The 20,042-nt window shown below is 38.8% G+C and overlaps 1 protein-coding gene across 3 annotated transcripts in view; it reads right to left on the bottom strand.

Moving 5' to 3' along the window:
* Positions 1–20,042, bottom strand: part of rif1 (replication timing regulatory factor 1) — a 101,121-nt gene that overhangs the window by 44,023 nt on the left and 37,056 nt on the right. Inside the window, exons 5-17 of one of the 3 annotated variants that reach the window (XM_073026374.1) lie at positions 18,625–18,755; positions 16,725–16,816; positions 14,361–14,550; positions 10,823–10,915; positions 10,252–10,390; positions 8,646–8,797; positions 7,751–7,868; positions 7,487–7,657; positions 5,595–5,705; positions 4,828–4,890; positions 4,253–4,353; positions 1,429–1,515; positions 1,043–1,116 (exon numbers count right to left, since the gene is read on the bottom strand). In XM_073026374.1, the coding sequence (XP_072882475.1) occupies positions 1,043–1,116; positions 1,429–1,515; positions 4,253–4,353; positions 4,828–4,890; positions 5,595–5,705; positions 7,487–7,657; positions 7,751–7,868; positions 8,646–8,797; positions 10,252–10,390; positions 10,823–10,915; positions 14,361–14,550; positions 16,725–16,816; positions 18,625–18,755 (1,522 nt within the window). The remainder of the gene's footprint in view (positions 1–1,042; positions 1,117–1,428; positions 1,516–4,252; positions 4,354–4,827; positions 4,891–5,594; positions 5,706–7,486; positions 7,658–7,750; positions 7,869–8,645; positions 8,798–10,251; positions 10,391–10,822; positions 10,916–14,360; positions 14,551–16,724; positions 16,817–18,624; positions 18,756–20,042) is intronic. The other 2 variants (XM_073026385.1, XM_073026394.1) reach the window with 2 other exon arrangements.

Below are 20,042 nucleotides of genomic sequence, written 5' to 3'. Positions count from 1 at the left end.
TTCTAGTTGAGACCCTGCAGCAGGTCCAAATGCAAGGACACAGATCCTTGAAACTGTTAGTACAGATAGATAACATGGTTAGGATTCCTCAGCTGAGAAGACTGCATGCAGTCTTGTCACAAAGGTATAGCAAAGATGCAACAATGCAGAGAAAATTCACCAGGACATTACTTGGTAGAGACTAGGGGCTAGGTATGTTCTCCCTGGAGCAGAGAAGACAAGTTAGGACATGATTAAGTGTATAAAATTTTGAGTGGACTGCAGGAAACTCCCCCCGCCATCCGTAATTGTGTTGATGAAATCATGAATGACCAGATGAGCAGTTGAATCACTGAGGCACAGAGAGCCAAAGACCAGGTGTGGGGTAATGGGATTAATACAGAGGGTACTAACTGGTTGGGAGGTGGAAGTTGCCATGTAGAAGACTCGCTTCCATTTTGTACAAGTGACTGTTCATAGCCACAATGATTCTGAATTCAACAATTAGAGCACCCTTAAATTATAAGTAATTTTTTCAAGTGGAATACAGCCATAAATTTTGTTCTTCCAACGATCTATACTTAGATACATATTTATTCTGTAACTATTTGAAAACAATAAAAAAAGTTAAAAAAAAAACAATTAGAGCACCCACCCTGCTATTCCCCATGGGCCTACACTTTTCCTTTTTAAAATTTTAGAGTGATAACTCACTTAAAAGGTTCCTCATTTATTATTTACTGCCCTGCAATCCTGATTTCACGGGACAATTTACAATGACTAATTAACCTACCCACTGGTACGTTTTTGGACTGAAAGGAAATCAGAGTACCTGGAAGAAGTGCAGAGCACAGGGGGAGAACTTACAGGCAGTTGTAGGAATTGAACCCAGGTCACCTGTACTGCAAAGTCTTGTGCTAACCACTACACTACTGTGCCGCCTCATGTTGCTATCATATTAAAAGAAATGCATCTCAAAACACATCTAGTAAGGTAATCAAAATAACAGGAACTGTAAAAAAATATCCTTAACGTTTATAACACCACATTATTTGAAATGTACCTTTCTTCAACCAAACAACATTCCACTAAGCTGTTGTGGAAGAGCAAGATGATCAGGAAGAGCGCTGGAGTGCCCTGAAAATACAAATTTTGATTAAATAAAATGAACAATCAGACATGATCTAAAATGAAAAAGGGAAGTGCAATGTTGAGCCACCCAATATGCTTGTTATATGCAAAGCTACACAATTCTAATTAACAAAATGAAAACAGATTGTCTAATTCATGTACAACTTTACAAAAGCACTCGTTTTTCAGACTTCCTTCTACAAAAAGTAACTCAACATCTTCATGCATACTTGTGTCAAAAAAAAATTGTATTTCACTCATTCCAGTCATCTTTTTTCCTACTTTCACATCACAATATAGCACAAAGTACATTCATACATTCAGAATGTCCATGTTGGCAACCTGGTATGCTGGTGATCCCAAGACCTTTTGAGGGAGTCCTTTGACAGTTGCTTCTATAAGACCCTACAAATAAAACCAAAACAAGTCAAAACACATGTTCGTAAACTGATTTTTTCCCCCACTAACTCTTAATTTGTTTATTCAATCCACTACACAGTAGTTTATCAGGCAAGATTCAATTCCAGAGAAAAATAATTCCCAAAGTTGTCTGGACAACAAAAAGCTTGAACAGGTAAACCAGTTTTCTAGGTGGTTCAGCTGACAAAAAAGGCAGAGTGTAAATGATACAAAGAACAAAGCTAAAGATTTAAATCTCCAATTTAGTCTCGATTTGGGCTAATAGTGAGAGTTCAATGTTTATTCTCAGCACCTCCAATGAACAAGTGCACAGATATTGTCTTTCATCGTGCACTCAGTATTCACTAGGCTCACACCTGATGCCCTTAGGCATGGTACCATGTGGGGGTGGTGGGCAAGGTGCCCAAGGATTAACAGAAAATTCAAAATAAAAAAGGGCAAGAAAATCTAAAACATCCTCAATGACGGGTTTATACATTTTGGTTAGCATTAGTAACAAAATGCAAAATAAAAACTTTGGACTAAAGAATTGTGATAGTTGCTTTACCAAAGCTTCTATTAATTACACACTTGAGTAGAAATTATAAAGTGCATACAATTAACTTGTTTTGAAACTAGTCACTTCCCAAATGATATACCCTATAACTTGCAACACAGTAAGAGCTTGCTGATGACCTTGAAGAAAACTCAAAAGGATTCACTGAAAGCCTGTAGCAACAAACTGCTGCTGACAGATGTCAGAACAGTAGAAGACTTGGTATGTAATCAAACAAGCTGAGCAACTAATCAGATTAAGGAAATTATGATTAAAATGTCAAGAAAAAATTACAAATATCTCTCAAACCAGTAAATAGCTCTGATCTGCAAATTTAAAATAAAGTTGAAATAGTCATAGAAAAGTACAGCACAGAAACAGGCTCTTCAGCCCATCTAACCTAGAACCATTTAAACTGCCTATTGCTATCGACCTGCACCAGGACCACAGCCCTCTATACCCCCACCGTCCATGTACCCATGTACCAAAATTCTCTTAAAAGCATGCTCATGTGCACGACTTGTGCTGATAGTTTGTTCTGAAACCACACAACCCTCTATATGAAGAGATTTCCTCTCATGTTCCTCTTAAACCTTTTCACCTTTCACCCTTAACCCATGACCTCAAGTTGTAGTCCCACCCAACCTCAGTAGAAAAAAGTGTGCTTGCATTTAGCCCATTTATGCCCCTCAATTTTATATACCTCTATCACATCCTTCTCAATCTTCTACGTTCCAAAAAATAAAGTTTTAACATATTCAATCTTTCCTTATAATTCAGGTCCTCCAGTTCAGATAACATTCTTGCAAATGTTTTCTGTACTTTTTCAACCTTATTTACATCTTTCTTGTAGATAAGTGACCAAAACTGCAGACGATATTATGAATTAGGCCTCACCAATGTCTTTTACATCTTATCTCCAGTACCCAATGTGCCAAGAGCTTTCTTTACAACCTTACCCAACTGTGACACGACTTCCAATGAATTATTGACCTGTATTCCCAGATCCTTTTGTTCTACAGCACTCCTCAGTGCCCAACTGCTTTCTGTGCAAGACCAACAAGGTTGGTCCAAACAAACTGCAAAACCTCACATTTGTCTGCATTACATTCTATCTGCCATTTTTTTCAGCCCATTTTTCCACCGACACAGATGCCTCTGCAAGTCATGACAGCCTTCCTCACCGATCATTACACCCCCAATCTTGGTGTCATCTGCAAATTTGCTGATCCAGATGACAATGTGCTTAACTGGATCAGCAAGGATCGGAGCTGGGTCTGTTGTTTGTTTGTCATCTATATCTACGATCTGGATGATAAACAACAACAGACCCAGCACCAATCCCTGCAGAACTCCACTAGACACAGGCCTCCAGTCAGACAGGGAACCCTCTACTACCACTCTCTGGTTTCTTCCACAAAGCCAGTGTCTAATGCAATTTACTCCACATCCTGAATACTGTGCTACTTAACCTTCCTGACCGACCTCCCATGCAGGACCTTGTAGACAACATTCACTACCTTCCCTTCAACTTTCCAGGTAACTTCCTCGAAAAACTCCAAAATTGGTTAGACATGATCTGCGCCGTATCTCAATAAATTAAGTAAAATTGGGCAAATGGGACTGGGCTAATGTTACTGATTTTCAAAAGGAATTTCAGAGTGAGATAAAATCGAGTCGTCATGTTGGATGAGCTCAGTATAAAAGTAACAGTCAACAGCTTCTCATTTAGAGAAAAGTGAAGAACTGAGAGGATGCAAAATGAATATAGAATAACACCAAGGAGACAAAAGTGAGTGGAGGAAAAGTACCTTCCATGGAACATATTATGGAATTGAAAGAGACAGATCTAATTCAGATTTCCCATAAGAAAAACTTCAGTGTTTGAAAAAGGAAAATAATAGCAGCAATGTAGGAAAAATATGAAAGTGGTACCAATTGGATTGCTTTCATAAAGCCAGCGTGGATCTGCCAGGACAAATTGTCTACTACTGATTTATAAACCTTTAACTTTATTGCTTTGTCCACAGAATCATAGTGTACCACCAATATCCAGTTTCATTTGGTCATAAACAGATGATGAACCTTACAAAAGATATCTGAAATGCTCTGTGGATAATCCTTCACTACTAAAGTGAGATATAAGTACAGCACATTGCACATTTCCCAAAGATTTACTGTACTTACTAAAGCTCTGTGTGCTGTGACAGCATCCAAAGTTACCACCTGCTGCAATGCCTGTAGTAGCAGCGTCAATAGCTCTGATACTTGTCGTTCCTTCTTTGAGCCTGAATTTAAAGTATAATTTAAAATTAGAAACTTGGTTTTTCAGATTCTTTGGTAAAGTTTCCAAGGTTACAGTTTAACTACCTACATCACACTTAAGAAATTAATCATTTCAGAATGTCTAATGTGGCCAGGAAGACATTTAAGTTTATATGGCTGTAATCCTTAATAGATCTACTCCTCAGACACTACAGTAGCGTAGCAGTTAGCACGATACTATTACAGCTCAGGGCTTCGGAGTTCAGGTTCAATTCCAGCACAGTTTGTAAGGAGTTTCTGTACGTCTGATTCGTAGAATGTGCGAGTCTTCCCCCAGATGTACCAGGTAGGATAATTGGTCACTGTAAATTGTCCTGTGATTAGGTTGTGGTTAAATCTGCGTGGTCAGGGGTTGCTGGGGCAGCGCGGCTCAAACACTATTCTGAAGGGCCTATTCCGTGCTGTATCACTAAATAAATACATAAAACTCAACCAACCTGCATCAATACCATTTTTCACAAAGCTGATCAGATGCTGCCAGATAAGGTTAAGCAGAGTATCTATAGATGACAACAAGGAAAAGTTAGCAAACACATACTAAAAAAAAAATTACTGTATCTATTTGTAACACCACCTTTGGGGATCTAAGGGCCAAGACACCAAGGCCCTTTGTGTCACTTAATGCTCCCTAGAGCCCAACAATTTATGGTATACTGTATATCCTTGCCTTATTAGACCTCCCAAAATGCATTAACATACACCTATCAAGATTAAATTCGATTTGCCATTGTTCCAGCCTACTTGCCAGCTGATCAACGTCATTCTGAAGCCCAAGACCATCCTCCCCTATAAGCTGTACTGAAGTTTCAATAAGGAACTCAACATTTTTTGCTACTTTTTCCAAAGTAAAATTAATCATATAGGATCTCCTATCAATAAAGTCTCACTAATGTCCCTGGATGAATCTCTACAGTTCTGTGAAAATTAATCATCTACTTTTCCAAATGAAGAATTTGCTTTTTTCGAACAATTTTCTGACCTCTAACATTAGTCTTGGTGACCTGTAATTACATGGCTTGTTCCTGTTGCTTTTCCTGAATAATAAAATGGTACCAATACCAATTTTCAATATTTACCTTCAACACCCTTTAAACACACCTTCACTTAGTGTCACAGGTCAGAGAGCCAAGCCATCTTAGTTTCTATTACTGGATACAATTAAGATGAAATAAATTACACCGACTGATGTTGTGAGACCATTTACCTTCACCCAATTTGCCAACAGAAATGAATGCATCTTTAGCTGCATTGATCAGTGTGCCAGCATGCTTGCAAAAGAACGAAGGGCTGTTAATTAACGGATGCTGCAGAGGGTCTGTCGGAAACAGAAGTATATATTATTGACAGAACATGAAAGTAATAAAAACAAAACGTCATAGGGTAAAGGCAGTGTAACAAGTTTACTGAAACATACTGTGCATGTTTAAACTTGAGTTAATCTCCAAAATGCTTTGATCCAGTCAAATTAACAAGGTTGGATTAAAGAAAATTAACCCTAGCTGTGATCACCTCCTGACTTCTTGTTCAGCTCCACCTTGATATCTAAATCAAATCCTTGATAAGAACTTAAGGTACAGGAGCAGAATTCATTCAGCCCACCAAGTCAGCTCTGCCATTCCATCATGGCCATTTTATAATCGCCCTCAAACACATTTTCCTGCCTTCTCCCCATAATCTTTGAACCCCTTACTAATTAAGAACATATCAATCTGCTTTAAATATATCCAATCACTTGAACCCCACTGCCATCTGTGGCAATGAATTCCACAGATTCACTACAGAATGGTCCTAGATTCCCCCACTACAGGAAACACCCTCTCCACATCCACACCATTTAGGTCTTTCCATATTCAATAGGTTTCAATTACATCATTCCCCCCCACCCACCCACCTACAATTCTTCTAAGTTCCAGCCAGTACTGGTCCAGAACCATCAAATGCAGTGAATAAACACTGACGTTTTGGAATAAGCCTTTGCAGGTGCATCTTTGGGTATAAAAGGAATACAGAATTTAAAATGAACAGCTTAGATGTACGTTGCACTTGGTGCCATTAAGCTCTTACGCCAGTCCCTGCACAGAATTTTTTGCAGGCTCACACAGCACTGAACACAGTAAGGGAGCTTTTGAAAGCTCCAGGGCTAGCAAGATTGCCTTCTGTGCTACGGCTATTAATACAAAAACTTCACACAATCAGAAGTTTCTTCCCCTCAAGCAGTTCATCTGATCAGCCATTCTAGTTAGTCACCCTACCCCCATTACCTCTGATACTGCACTACACACATTAATCCATCTTTTATAATGATCTTTACATTGTAAATACATGCTATTTATACACATTTTCTTCAATATCTGTACTTCTAAGTTTTATTTTTATGTAATTCTTTATTATGCATAATTGTTGAATGTTGTCTTTTTATTATATGCAGTGCCAACACACCACAGCAATTTCATAAAATATGTAAATGTATATGGTGAATAAAGTTGATCCTTGACATCATACAGAGTAGCCCAGAATATCTGATTTACAGCAACTTATCCCTCCTAACAGCTTAAGCAAAGCATGATCATTCTAACTCTCACCCACTTAAAATGCAGCTTCTGAGCTTCATCCTGGGTCCTGGCAAACTAATCAACATGACGCTGCGCTAACCGCCGTGGTAGCATAGCAGTTGGTGTGACACTATTACAGCTTGAAGCATTGGAGTTCAATTTCAACATTATCTGTAATGAGTCTGTACTCTGGGTGGCATGGTTTACTTGCACAGTTCAAAGATGTACTGGTTAGTAGGCAGATTGGTCATTGTAAACTGTCCCGTAATTAAATTAAGTTAAAAATCAAGAATTGCTGGGTTGCGCAGCTCAAAGGATCTATTCTGCACTGAATCTCTAAACAAAATTCTGCTGTAAAGGCCGCTCCATTAAAACCAACTGTCAAGCCCTAAACTTAAAAGAATTGCCAAGCCCACTGTACCAAGTTGATGTTCACAGCAACATAAATGAAGCTGCTACTTTGTTCTGGTAGTCATTGAGCACAGATACTGCACAAAGCGTTATTAAATCAAAACAACCATATGACAACAAGCACGATACATACCCAGGCTGAGTTGAAGATTGTTCTGTTTCACTAGATCAGTGACTGCAGGACCCGTGAGGAAGTGAAGTAATATTTCGACTCCCACAAGCTGCATGGCTTGCATTACTGGCATGAGAGAGAAGCTGCAATTATTTTGCATTCTTGACATTGCTGGACTTGGAAAAGGAAAGGCTGAAGGGAATTCATACACATGTCAGTAAGAAAGAACAATGAAAAGATAACACGGTTACGTACTACGGAGGGACACAGCTCACAAATCCTAACCTGGCTTCTGTGCAGAGGCTGGCGTTGTAGGTGTACAGATTGAAGTTCTACAAGATATGCTGGTTGAATGTGTAGTTCCATCAGCACCAAAAGCATTCAGTAGCATTGGGACACACACCTGCCATAATACAAGTTTCATTTATATTGTACATATAAACTTGAAAAACATAGCAAATAATGCCAATGACACACTGCATTACACCACAAATGCTAACCACTCCAACCATGGCACACCCCCTGCATTACTCACCTTCCACAGCAATCTTGATCTGATGTGAATTCTATTTGTACTTCAGGAGACAATCCATTGTCGGAAACTTGTTCCTTTGTTATCTTTCCCATGCTCCCCACCCCAACAAACCTGCCCCATTTCTTTAAGCCAAAAATCAAAATAAAGCTAATTTTGAAAAAACAAATGACTTGGACAATTTAAAAAATGTCTACTAAACCAAAACTGATCCAAATTAACTGAGATGCAATGGGATCAACTTTGCAACTTCAGTAACTGAAAATAAAATTACCTATTCCTCTTGAAGTATAGCTGAGCATTGTAGCATAAATCTCTGTGCCCAGAGATTTGACGATAACCCACACCAGATTGTCACGCCAAATACAAAAGTTATAATAGTCTTTATTTTGCACAACTGTTTCAGAACCACTGGGTCAGGAAACAATTAAAGTGTTTTGATTTAATCAATCTGGTTTCAAGGTAAACAATTCCACATACAAGACCATTGAGCTAATTTGAACAGGCTCTTGGTAATGTTAACCTACAAGCGTTGGTTAAAACACTTAAAACCAGAGTACAAAGAACTCAAATCAAGCAGTCAAATACTTCAGAAGAGTCAAAGTGCACATTTCCCCTCTTTGCATGCAACTTGTTGATAATTCCTACCTGTTCAAAGTTAGCAGATAATTGTGTACCCAGCCGCAAAGCCAAATACCACCACACCTCCAGCTTGGCAAGGCCAAGAACCTCAGTCCTGACATGAATAGAACTCAATGGCTGCATGAGCAAACGGAGCCTTTTTGCACTGCAAAGGATATCTGAAAACAAAAAAAAAAGTTAAGATGGATTTACTGAACAGGATGATGTAGGGGACAGAAATAATTATCAGAAATAAATTCCTGAAAGCCTTTCTTCATATTTATAAAGCTGGTCTATACACCACACGTTTAAGTGGGAAGCTAAATTTGAATGAATTGATGACACTGATAAAAGCACCTCACGCTCAAACAATGCCGATTATCTTTTAAAAAGAGCGGGTATCAAAGTTCTCCACACGAAGTAAACCTAAGGCAGTGAGGAAGTGAAAACTAGCCATGAGTCTTACTGAATGTTATACTGGGAGAATTGGAAGGATTTATAACTAAGACAAATTTCTTTTCTCATCCATATTTATCTCACATATAGCTACTGCTTAATGGACAGAGCCCAACCTTAGTTAAGAGCTAGGCAAACTGTCAGAAACCCAAGGATCGTTTTTTTTTTGACAGCACAGAAGTATAAGTGATTGCAAAGTAACTGCTTCACAAAAACAGATATGGCGTCCAGTGGATTCTGTGTAATTGGGTCATCAGTAAATCAGAGAAGCTGCCTAGTTGGGAAAATTTTAAAAAAAACACTAATCAAGAAAATAGCCGGTATTACCTTTATTTATTTGGGATACTATGCTGTTCAACTGGGAACAGAAGACTTGCCAAACAGTTTCTACCTAGTGTTGGTCTCGTGCTTCAGCATGACCGTTAGATTCCAGACCATGCTTCAAGTGAACAGTTTAAATAATCATCAGCTGCACGTGTTTCTGTTCAATAAGCAGTGATTTTTGTCAATGATAGTTGGTGAAAATTTAGCAGTATGACAATTCAAAACGCTCTGCTCACTGAGGTTTCCAAGTGAGCAGAAGAGTCATCTCCATTCAGGCTTGAAAATACCAGAAACTGCTAGGAGTGAAAATGAAAGTTTTCAGTAAAGTTAGAAACTATGAAGTATCTGAAGGTATTGACAATCATCTTGAATGCTACAATGAAAATGGAGGATGCGATCGTTGAAAGCCTCAGTATAAAGGCAGTTGATTATCTGCACTATGTAGTCATGCTGATTTTGTTCAGTTAGTTAAGCAAAAGAAAGTCGCAGTATATAGGTACATTGGATGAATTCCTCTGTCAATAACAATTAGGAACTAATACAGTTTTATAATACTGTTGTAGTATTGTAGGTGTTAAAATTTGTTCTGCACTTCATTTAAATACATAATTTGTTATTTAGTTAAATGACAGTTTGACTTTTAATACCTTTTAACTATTTCCTTGAAACCAGCTAATTGGGGCAGCCACTTAATTGGGCCAAAATGTACTGGTTCTGATGCGCCCCAATTAACCAGAATCCACTGTATTTTCCTACAGTTTGAAAGCATGTGAATATTTAAGAATATTGGTGTACAAGGAATATTTAATTTTTAATCTCATTTCCTCAAAATAAAAAATAAGTCTTTACATACCAGGATTTAAAGCAAAATTGTCAATCAAGCTTTTCCAAGCAATGAAAGCTATTTTCTTCACAACTGGAGAGCCACTACGAAACCCCAACTCTTCCAAATGCAGGAGAGAGTTAATGAAACTTCCTCCACGATGCAACGACTTGAAAACAAGCGGAAATAATGATTACTTCGCTAAAGTATGTTAACATTCTGAAAACATGTCATTTAGCAAATTCTAATACAATTCTTGATTTATAGTGTTTTTTTTTAAATTCTATAAGTGGGCTTTTATTGGAACATTTCCACCATAATCCACTTCAGATTTCTAGCACCTGTAAATTTTTTAAAATTATTTTTTTATGGAAAACATGCAAGGATATAGCAGTTAGATTAACTTGCAATATAAGAAAACCTTAGGCCAAAAGATTAACTTGCATATCCCACCCATTCTCTACAGATAGAATATTACAACAGTTTCATACAAACCAGTAAATCCTCAGAGTAACATGAATTGAAAATATATTTGATACATCATTCTTAAATTTTATTTCTTAGTGGAAGCAAACAAAAGCAACAGCACTTATAATCTTACCTTTCCCAAAAGCTTCACAAAGAGTGGCCACAACTTCAGAACATATGTTTCATTTTTTGATGTAAATAGCTTCTGCATCTCTGGAATAATTTTCTGAGTTTAAAAAAAGGTTTAGAATATTAATCCATTTAAAATACTGTACAAAATGGAAGATTGATGCAATGTCTGCACAAGTCTGTGCTGAATGCAGCAGCTGTTCATTAAAAAACATAAAGCAAAATTATATACAGCAAGAGATTAAATTTACCTTTGTTACCTGTCACTGGAAGGAGCAGCATCTACTTCTCATTTCTAATTGCTCTTGGAAATGGTGGAAGTGAGCTATCATTTTGTTCCATAGTAGCCTTTCACTGTTAAGGTCAGAGTCCTTGGATTTGGACTCTATAGTAATGATACATTTCCAGTCCATTGATCGTGTACATTTTGGGAGGGGAATCCATAAATGTTAAGAGTTGCAAGAACTCCAACGCCTCTGCAAGTTGAAGATACGTCCTGAAAAGTTCCTGCCAGCAATATTCTGGTGCTGGGATGATTGGTCACCAACAAACACCTCCTGTGCAAGGAAAGACTAACCACTGGGGTATTTGCCTCTGGTTGCTACACTCAGTTAAATACTGTCACGATGGCAAAAGCCCATGGTGGTTCACATTGCCTTTAGAATTGGCCATGTTTCTACAAAGGCTATGATGGAATCTGGAACCTCAAGGTCCTGACAAAACCCAAAGTGAAATTTGGCCAGCAATTACAAACCTCATTTCCAGAAAAGTTGGGATATTTTCCAAAATGCAATAAAAGCAAAAATCTCTGATATGTTAATTCACGTGAACCTTTACTTAACTGACAAAAGTACAAAGAAAAGATTTTCAATAGTTTTACTGACCAACTTAATTGTATTTTGTAAATATACACAAAGTTAGAATTTGATGGCTGCAACACACTCAACAAACGTTGGGATTAGAGGCATGTTTACCATTGTGTTACATCACCTTTCCTTTTAATAACAGTTTTTAATCGTTTTGGAACTGAGGATAATAATTGTAGTAGATTTGCAATTGGAAATTTTGTCCATTCTTGCTTGATATAAGACTTCAGCAGCTCAACAGTACGTGGTCTCCGTTGTCTGATTCTCCTCTTCATGATGTGCCATACATTTTCAATAGGAGATAGATCTGGACTGTCAGCAGGCCAGTCAAGCATATGCACTCTGTGTCCACAAAGCCATGCTGTTGTAGCCCGTGCAGAATGTGGTCTGGCATTGTCCTGCTGAAATAAGCATGCACGTCCCGGGAAGAGACATTGCCTTGATGGCAACATATGTCTCTCTAAAATCCTAATATACGCCTCAGAGTCAATGGGACCTTCACATACATGCAACTCACCCATGCCGTGGGCACTGATGCACCCCCATACCATCACAGATGCTGGCCTTTGCACCTTTCGTTGATAACAATCAGGATGGTCATTTTCATCTTTGGCACGGAGAACTCGACGCCCGTTTTTTCCGAAAACTAGCTGAAATGTGGACTCATCTGACCACAGCACACGGTTCCACAGTCTTTCGGTCCATCTGAGATGAGCTCGGGCCCAGAGAACTCGCCGGCGTTTCTGCATAGAGTTGATGTATGGCTTCCTCCTTGCGTAATACAGTTTCAAGTTGCATTTCTGGATGCAGCGACAGACTGTGTTAAGTGACAGTGGTTTTCCGAGTTCTTCCGAGCCCAGGTGGCTATAATTGTCACAGTAGCATGATGGTTTCTTAGGCAGTGCCGCCTGAGGGCTCGAAGATCACGTGCATTCAAGTGGTTTCCGACCTTGCCCTTTACGCACTGAGCTGTCTCTGAATTCTCTGAATCTTTTCACAATATTATGTACTGCAGATGTTGAAAGACCTAAATTCTCTGCAATCTTGCATTGAGAAATGTTCCTTTTGAACTGACTAACAATTCTCTCACGAATTTTGGCACAAAGGGGTGAGCCACGACCCATCCTTGCTTGCAAAGACTGCGCCTTTGATGGATGCTACTTTTATACCCAGTCATGATACCTCACCTGCTACCAATTGGTCTGCTTAATGTGGAGTCTTCCAAACCAGTGTTACTTGAATATTCTGTGCACTTTTCAATCTTATTTTAACTGTCCCAACTTTTGTTGAGTGTGTTGCAGCCATCAAATTCTAAATTTGTGTATATTTACAAAATACAATTAAGTTGGTCACTAAAACTATTGAAAATCTTTTCTTTGTACTTTTGTCAGTTAAGTAAAGGTTCATGTGAATTAACATATCACAGATTTTTGTTTTTATTGCATTTTGGAAAATATCCCAACTTTTCTGGAAATGGGGTTTGTAGTAAGTAAATTCTCTTTGTTTGAGGAGATGGTAATGTAACTCCTCTGGAATAGCTTTGCAAATGACAGCTAGTCAAGTCTTTAGTACTGCAGCTGGGAAGCACCTAGTCCCATAGCTTCCAGTAGTCTCAGTCTTTTCCTGATCTCACTGACTGGTCTAAACAATGAAAGTTAGCTGCCATGATGGAGTGAAGTTACATCATCCTCTCAGTAATATGATGATTTAATGTTGCCTTTTATTTTAAATATACAAGAAAGATCAAAGGACAGATATTGGCCAAGACACACAAGACTTACTTGCCAATTGAAGTACTACTTTTGACCAAATGGAGATGGGATATGGTCACTCAGTTTGAGGAATAAATTGTGAGAAGTAAAGCACTTGGCAATTCAGATTACATGCTCGAGACTAGAACCCAAGATTGCCACTGAATAATAGTTGACAAGTCATGCCACTGTGCCTCAGTATTTTAAATAATACAGCAGGATCATTGTAAACCAAAAAAAAACCAACTTGACCAAACACAATAATCTGAATTTCAACTTATGATTCACTGATGAAATTCAGATCACTGTCAAGTTGCTATCTTTGTCATTTGTCGTCATTGGAATAGGTACTGGCATCGTCAGAACAGGCCCCACTGGCCTTTCGATCCGCGCCGCTCTGCAATCTCTGATTTAACCCTCACCTAACCACAAGATGATTTACAATGACCAATCAGTATATCTTTAGACTAGGAGGAAACTGGAGCACCCAGAGAAAACTCACACATTCTACAGGGAGGATGGACAGGCTCCTTACAGGCAACTTCAGAATTAAACTCTGAACTCTGACGGCCCAAGTAGTAATCTTGTCACAATAACCGCTATGTTACTATAGTGGTTAGCACAATGCTCTGGGGATTAAGTTACCAGGGCTCCAGAATGAAGCTCAGAAGCTGGATTTTAAGTGGGTGAGGGTTAAAATTATTATGCTTTGATTTAGCCTTTGGGGCGGGGGCAAGTTGTTGTTAACCAGATATTCTGGGCTATCCTGTAGGATTTCAAGAATCAACTTTATTTGCTATATACATTTACATGTATTAGGAAATTGTGTTGGCACTACACACAACAAAATGTCACTGAAAGACAACATCAATCATATTCTACATGGAAGCCTGTGATACAAAGAACTGTCTGGTATCATACTTACTGACATCATTAAAGGCTCTGTTACAACTGCCACCTCCTGCTGCTTTTGGAGCAGAAGTGGTAGCCCCAATTCTAACGCTGTTGCTGCCCGCAACCGAACTTTGGGAGCAGAATGAACGACAAGAGGAAGTAGCAGCTTGACCCATTGAACAGCATGCTGTCCCATTTGTTCAGGCGTCTGCTCTAAAAGCCTTTAAAGCAAAAAAAGCAACGTTTCAGAATAGTGCTATTTCTTTTAACAGCATAGAGTTCATCTAGCAAAGGAAATATTTCATCTGTACAGATATTCCACACTGATTGCATTAAGCTACTGAAAAATCTGTGGGCCATTTAGCTACGGATTAAGATTCAAAGTATAAACTTGTCAAATACAATTAAAGAGTCTACAAAACATTAAATATCAAGATCAAATTATTTGGAAAAAGTACCATCGTGATCAAAATCTTATAAATTATATTAATACTATCAAGCCACTTGAAATTCTGCACGTGGGAAATTCCGAGCCACACACACAACACTGGAGGGACTCAGCAGGTCAGACAACATCTATGGAAATGAATAAACAGTCAATGTTTTGGGCCAAGTCCCTTCACCAGGACTGAGGATGGGGTAAGTGCTGGAATTTTAAAAAAAAGTGGGGAGAGGAAGGAGACTAGCTAGGTGATAGGTGAAACCAGGTGGGTGTGAAAGGTCAAGGGCTGGAGAAGGAATCTGACAGGAGAGGAGAGTGGACCATGGGAGACAGGGAAGTGGAGGGGAGGGACCCAGAGAAAAGAAAAAAAGGCAAGTAAGAATAGGCAAAAGAATACAGTGAGGTAAAGAGGAAGTGGAAGGAAGGGAAACATTGTTTACCCGAAAGAGACATCAATATTTGTGCCATTGGGTTGGAGCCTACCCTGACGGAATACAAGGTGTTGCCCCTTCACCCTGGGGGTGGCCTCATTTTGGCACAAGAAGAGATCATAAATCAAAATGTCAGAACAGGAATCAGAATTTAAATCTTTGGCCATCAGGAAACCCTGCTCGTGGCCAACGATGTGGAGATGTTTGAAGTATTCCCCTTATGTATGGTAGGTCTCATCGTTTAGAGGAGGCTGCATCAGGAACACCGGACATAATAGACAACTCGAATACATTCACTTGTGAGGGTTGCCTCACCTGGAAAGACTGTTTGGGGCCCTGAATGGAGGAGGTGCATGGGCACGTGCAGCACTTAATCCACTTGCAGGAATAAGTGCCAGGAGGGGTGGGGAAGAGAGATAAAAATGTTTAGTAGTAGGATCCTACCACTAGTATTTTAAAAAAAAACATTGTGCAAGTTAGAATTTTGCACAACATGGATGTGCAAGGTTAACTTTCTTACTAGTGACAACATGATTATAAATTTCCCCTCACACAGTATACCTGCAAAGTTTATGCAGTAATGATTTTGCAATCTTTATATTTCATAATTGACTATTCCCAATGCTCCTTAATTAAACAGAGGAATTTTCAACTGAAAATCAGACGGTGCCAACACATCTTCCAGACAAAGAAATTGCAAAATTCTGTCACTGTCAATCTTAAATCTAATGTACTCTTTACAAGTTTGAAAGTCTAAACATACAATCATGAAGTCTAAACATACAATCATTCTGGCTTTTGCCCCCTTCCTGATGGCCTTGGCCCAAAATCTCAACTGTTCATTCCCCTTCATAGATGCTGCCTGACTTAAGTTCCTCGAGCATTCTGTCTGTCTGTTGATCATGTGTTCCTTGTGATATTTTATGTGAAATGGCAAAGTAAATTAACCTATGGAACTTTTAATAGTCATATTTCCCACTGTACTAGGTGAATAAAGCAAAGGTGTATTGAGTCACAATGCTGCTGCTTTGCTTGTGTGTCTATTTGCTGAACATCCACCCAACAGCAATGCACACTGGCAATAGGACGATTGGCAATGAAGTATTGATCTTCACAACCAGACAGTCCAGACTAGCACTGGACCTGGTCTCACTTCTCCTGGGAAAAGTGAGGCCACTCTGGATTGGAACTTCTTTAGTCAGAGAGTGGCAAATCTGTGAAATTCATTATCACAGAGAGCTGTGAAGGCCAAGTCATTGGTGTATTTGAAGAGGTTATTGATTAGTAAGGGCAAAGGTTTATGGGGCAGGGAAGGAGAACGATGTTGGGAGGGATAATAAATCAGCCACAGTGGAATGGTGCTCCATGCCTTATGGTCAAATGTGTACATATTTTTACCAGAATCACAAAATTGATGAAATGCATCTTAAACTAAATCTTCCATATTGACAATTTAACGTCTTTACTTTGCAAGATACGTTTCAAAAGCCTGAACATAATGTCACTTTGACCCCACACTTACCTCACAATAAGATTTAGTGCTTCATGTTCAACAACCACTGACTGTTGATCTCGAGCAAATATTGTTTCCACTGCTGAAAGTATTTTTGGAACCTAAATATACCAAAGTATAATGTACACATTTTAAAATGAACTATTTTTAATCAAATACTCAAACTGAAACATGAAGAGTTTATTCATACAATCAGAATCAATCATCATTGACACAAGATGTGAAATTTGTTGTTTTGCAAAAGTACTGGGTAGAAAATTCTACAGATTAAAAAAATAAATACTGCGAAAAATAAGAATAAGAAGGCAGTACACATGGACTACAGTCGGCCCTCCTTAATCGGGGGTTCCGCATGCACGGATTCAACCAACCGCGGATCAGGAATACGCGGAAGTTGACCATTGTTCACCTCGCGTCTCGTTCGTTCACTACTTGTGTTGTGAGCGAGAGGAAGGAGTTTAAGTCTAGTAAGGGGTGGCTGGCTAGCTACGTAAAGCACTACCGCCTCAAGAACTTTAAGATCATGCGAGAATCGGGATCAGCTGATGGCGCGGCTGTATCAGTGTTCCCAGAAGAGCTACGATGGTTGCGTCTGTACTGAACATATACAGACTTTTTTCCTTGTCATTATTTCTTAAACAATACAGTATAACAACTATTTACATAGCATTTACATTGTATTAGGTATTACAAGTAATCTAGAGATGATTTAAAGTATACGGGAGGATGTGTGCAGGTTATATGCAAATACTACACCATTTTATATAAGGGACTTGATCATCCACGTTTTTTGGTATCCGCAGGGGGGTCCAGGAACCAATCCCCCGCGGATAAGGAGGGCCTACTGTATTCAGAAATCTGATGGTGGAGGGGAAGAAGTCATTGAGTATGGGTCTCCAGGATCCTGCATCTCATTCTGGATACTATTACCAAGACGAAGACATATCCCTGATTGAGAGAGAGTCCTTTTTGATGGATGCTACCTTCTTAAGGCACTGTCTCTTGACAATGTCCTCAATGATGGGGAGAGTTTTGGTGCCCATGATGGAGCCTGCCGAGTCACAATGCTGGTGTGAATCAGTTGAATGATTTCTTTTGTAAAAGCAACAAACTTGCTATGAGAATCATATAATCATATAAAAACTTGTCACCGACAGATCATTTCATCCCACCCTCTCTCATCTTTATAATGAGGATCTGACCTCTCTGCCAAGTCCTGATGCAGGCCGTTGACAATTCATTCCCCCTTAATGTGGAAGCATTGGAAAGGGTACAGAGGAGATTTACCAGGACACTGCCTGGTTTTGAGAGTGTGTATTATGATCAGAGATTAAGGGAGCTAGGGCTTTACTCTCTGGAGAGAAGGAGGATGGGAAGAGACATGATAGAAGTATACAAGGTATTAAGAGGAACAGATAGAGTGGACAGCCAGCGCCTCTTCCCCAGGGCACCACTGCTCAGTACAAGAGGACATAGCTTTAAGGTAAGGGGAGGAAAGTTCAAGGGGGATATTAGAGGAAGGTTTTTTTACTCAGAGAGTGTTTGGTGAGTGGAATACACTGCCTGAATCAGTGGTGGAGGCAGATACACTAGTGAAATTTAAGAGACTACTAAACAGGTATATGGAGGAATTTAAGGTGGAGGGTTATATGGGGGGGGGGGGGGCAGGGTTTAAGGGTTGGCACAACATAGTGGGCCAAATGGCCTGTACAGCACTGTATTGATCTTTGCTCTTTAACCCCAATAAATGCTGCTCAAACTGCTGAGTTCCTTCAGCACATAATCCCCCTCTTCCATATATTTCAGATATACAGTCCTTGCATCTACCAAGTCTAGATGGTGATGGTGTATTTTGTATTGGTTTAATTAAGCAGAAAAATTCAAAAGATGTTTACATTGTAAAACTCACCTCTTTTTCAACGACTTCAGGACTAAAGGTCTGCTTAGCCATTACCCAAAGTGCCCTTGTACATGTATTTTTATCAGTTGAGGTGACTGCAATGTCACAGAGTGTCAAAAGCAACTGTTCAGCTTCAGGCGCTGCAGGGGAAACAGAAAACAGAAAAGCAGGTAACATAATGTTAAGCACTACAATGTATGGCCAGATTATCACTACACTAGGAAATTCAGCACAAGTAAATGGGATCTTCACAAGGCAGTTATACTATTGGATAATTTACACAATTAAACCAAAATATAAATCTCATTGGGTGTCGGCATAGAGATATGTCTCTACCAAAGGAGGAGTAAGGTGTTCCTTCCCTAAGCTAGTCTGTAGGTCACACTTGGGCAATGTGTAATACCTGCTTAGCTCCCCACCAACCACCCCTCAGCCCAATCAGTATCACGAGAAACCATGGGAGCAGGTGGTGAATGGTCATATGAGCAGGTGGTGCATATCACAAGTCCTGGTTATGTGACAACTGATGCCAGGTAGACAATCTCTGTAGAGTATTGATAATGGCTGGCATCACCTGCCTTGTAAGACACGGCCCAGAAGTAGGCAATGGCACACCACTTCTTTTTTAATCTTATTTATTTATTACATTTTAGAAATTACAAAGAATAAATGTGGTGATAAAATAGTAAGAAAAATAATATTAACCCTCCCCCCCTCCCCCCCTTAACCCTTATCTAAAGAAAGAAAAAAAGGAAAGAAGAGAAAGAGTGCTTGGATATCGGAGGATCCCCACATGCTCCATGGAGCTCAAAATAATTTTGATATTTATTTTTACTTTCCCCAATTACCATAATTTTATCTTCAAAGGACCTATGTATTTAATCCCATCTTTTGTATGGGAACCAAATTTTCAAAAATATATCATATTCATTTCTTAGATTGTACGTAATTTTTTCAAGTAGAATACAACTATGTATTTCATTATTCCAACAATCCATAGTTAAATATAAATCAGATTTCCAAGTAACTGTGATAACTTTTTTGGCTACTGCCAGTGCAATTTTTATAAATTTTTTCTGATACTTATTCAATTTAAGTTTTGGTATTGTCCCTTCAATGTCTCCTAATAAAAATAATAGTGGACTATGTGGGAGCTGTACTCCAGTAATTTGTTCCAATAAAAATCTTAAATTTATCCAAAATGGTTGAATTTTAAAACAAGACCAAGTAGAATGTAAAAAAGTACCAATTTCTTGATTAAATCGAAAACATTGGTCAGACATATTTAAATTTAATCTATTTATTTTCTGTGGTGTTATATATAATTGATGTAAAAAATTATATTGTATTAATCTAATTCGAACATTTATTGTATTTCTCATACTATCAGAACATAATCTTGACCAATTTTTTCCATCAATTTTAAC

The sequence above is a fragment of the Hemitrygon akajei genome, chromosome 2, assembly GCF_048418815.1.
Source record: "Hemitrygon akajei chromosome 2, sHemAka1.3, whole genome shotgun sequence".
In the NCBI taxonomy this organism is placed as follows: domain Eukaryota; kingdom Metazoa; phylum Chordata; class Chondrichthyes; order Myliobatiformes; family Dasyatidae; genus Hemitrygon; species Hemitrygon akajei.
Note: the sequence above shows the minus strand (reverse complement) of the source record. Positions and strands in the feature narration are given on the sequence as shown.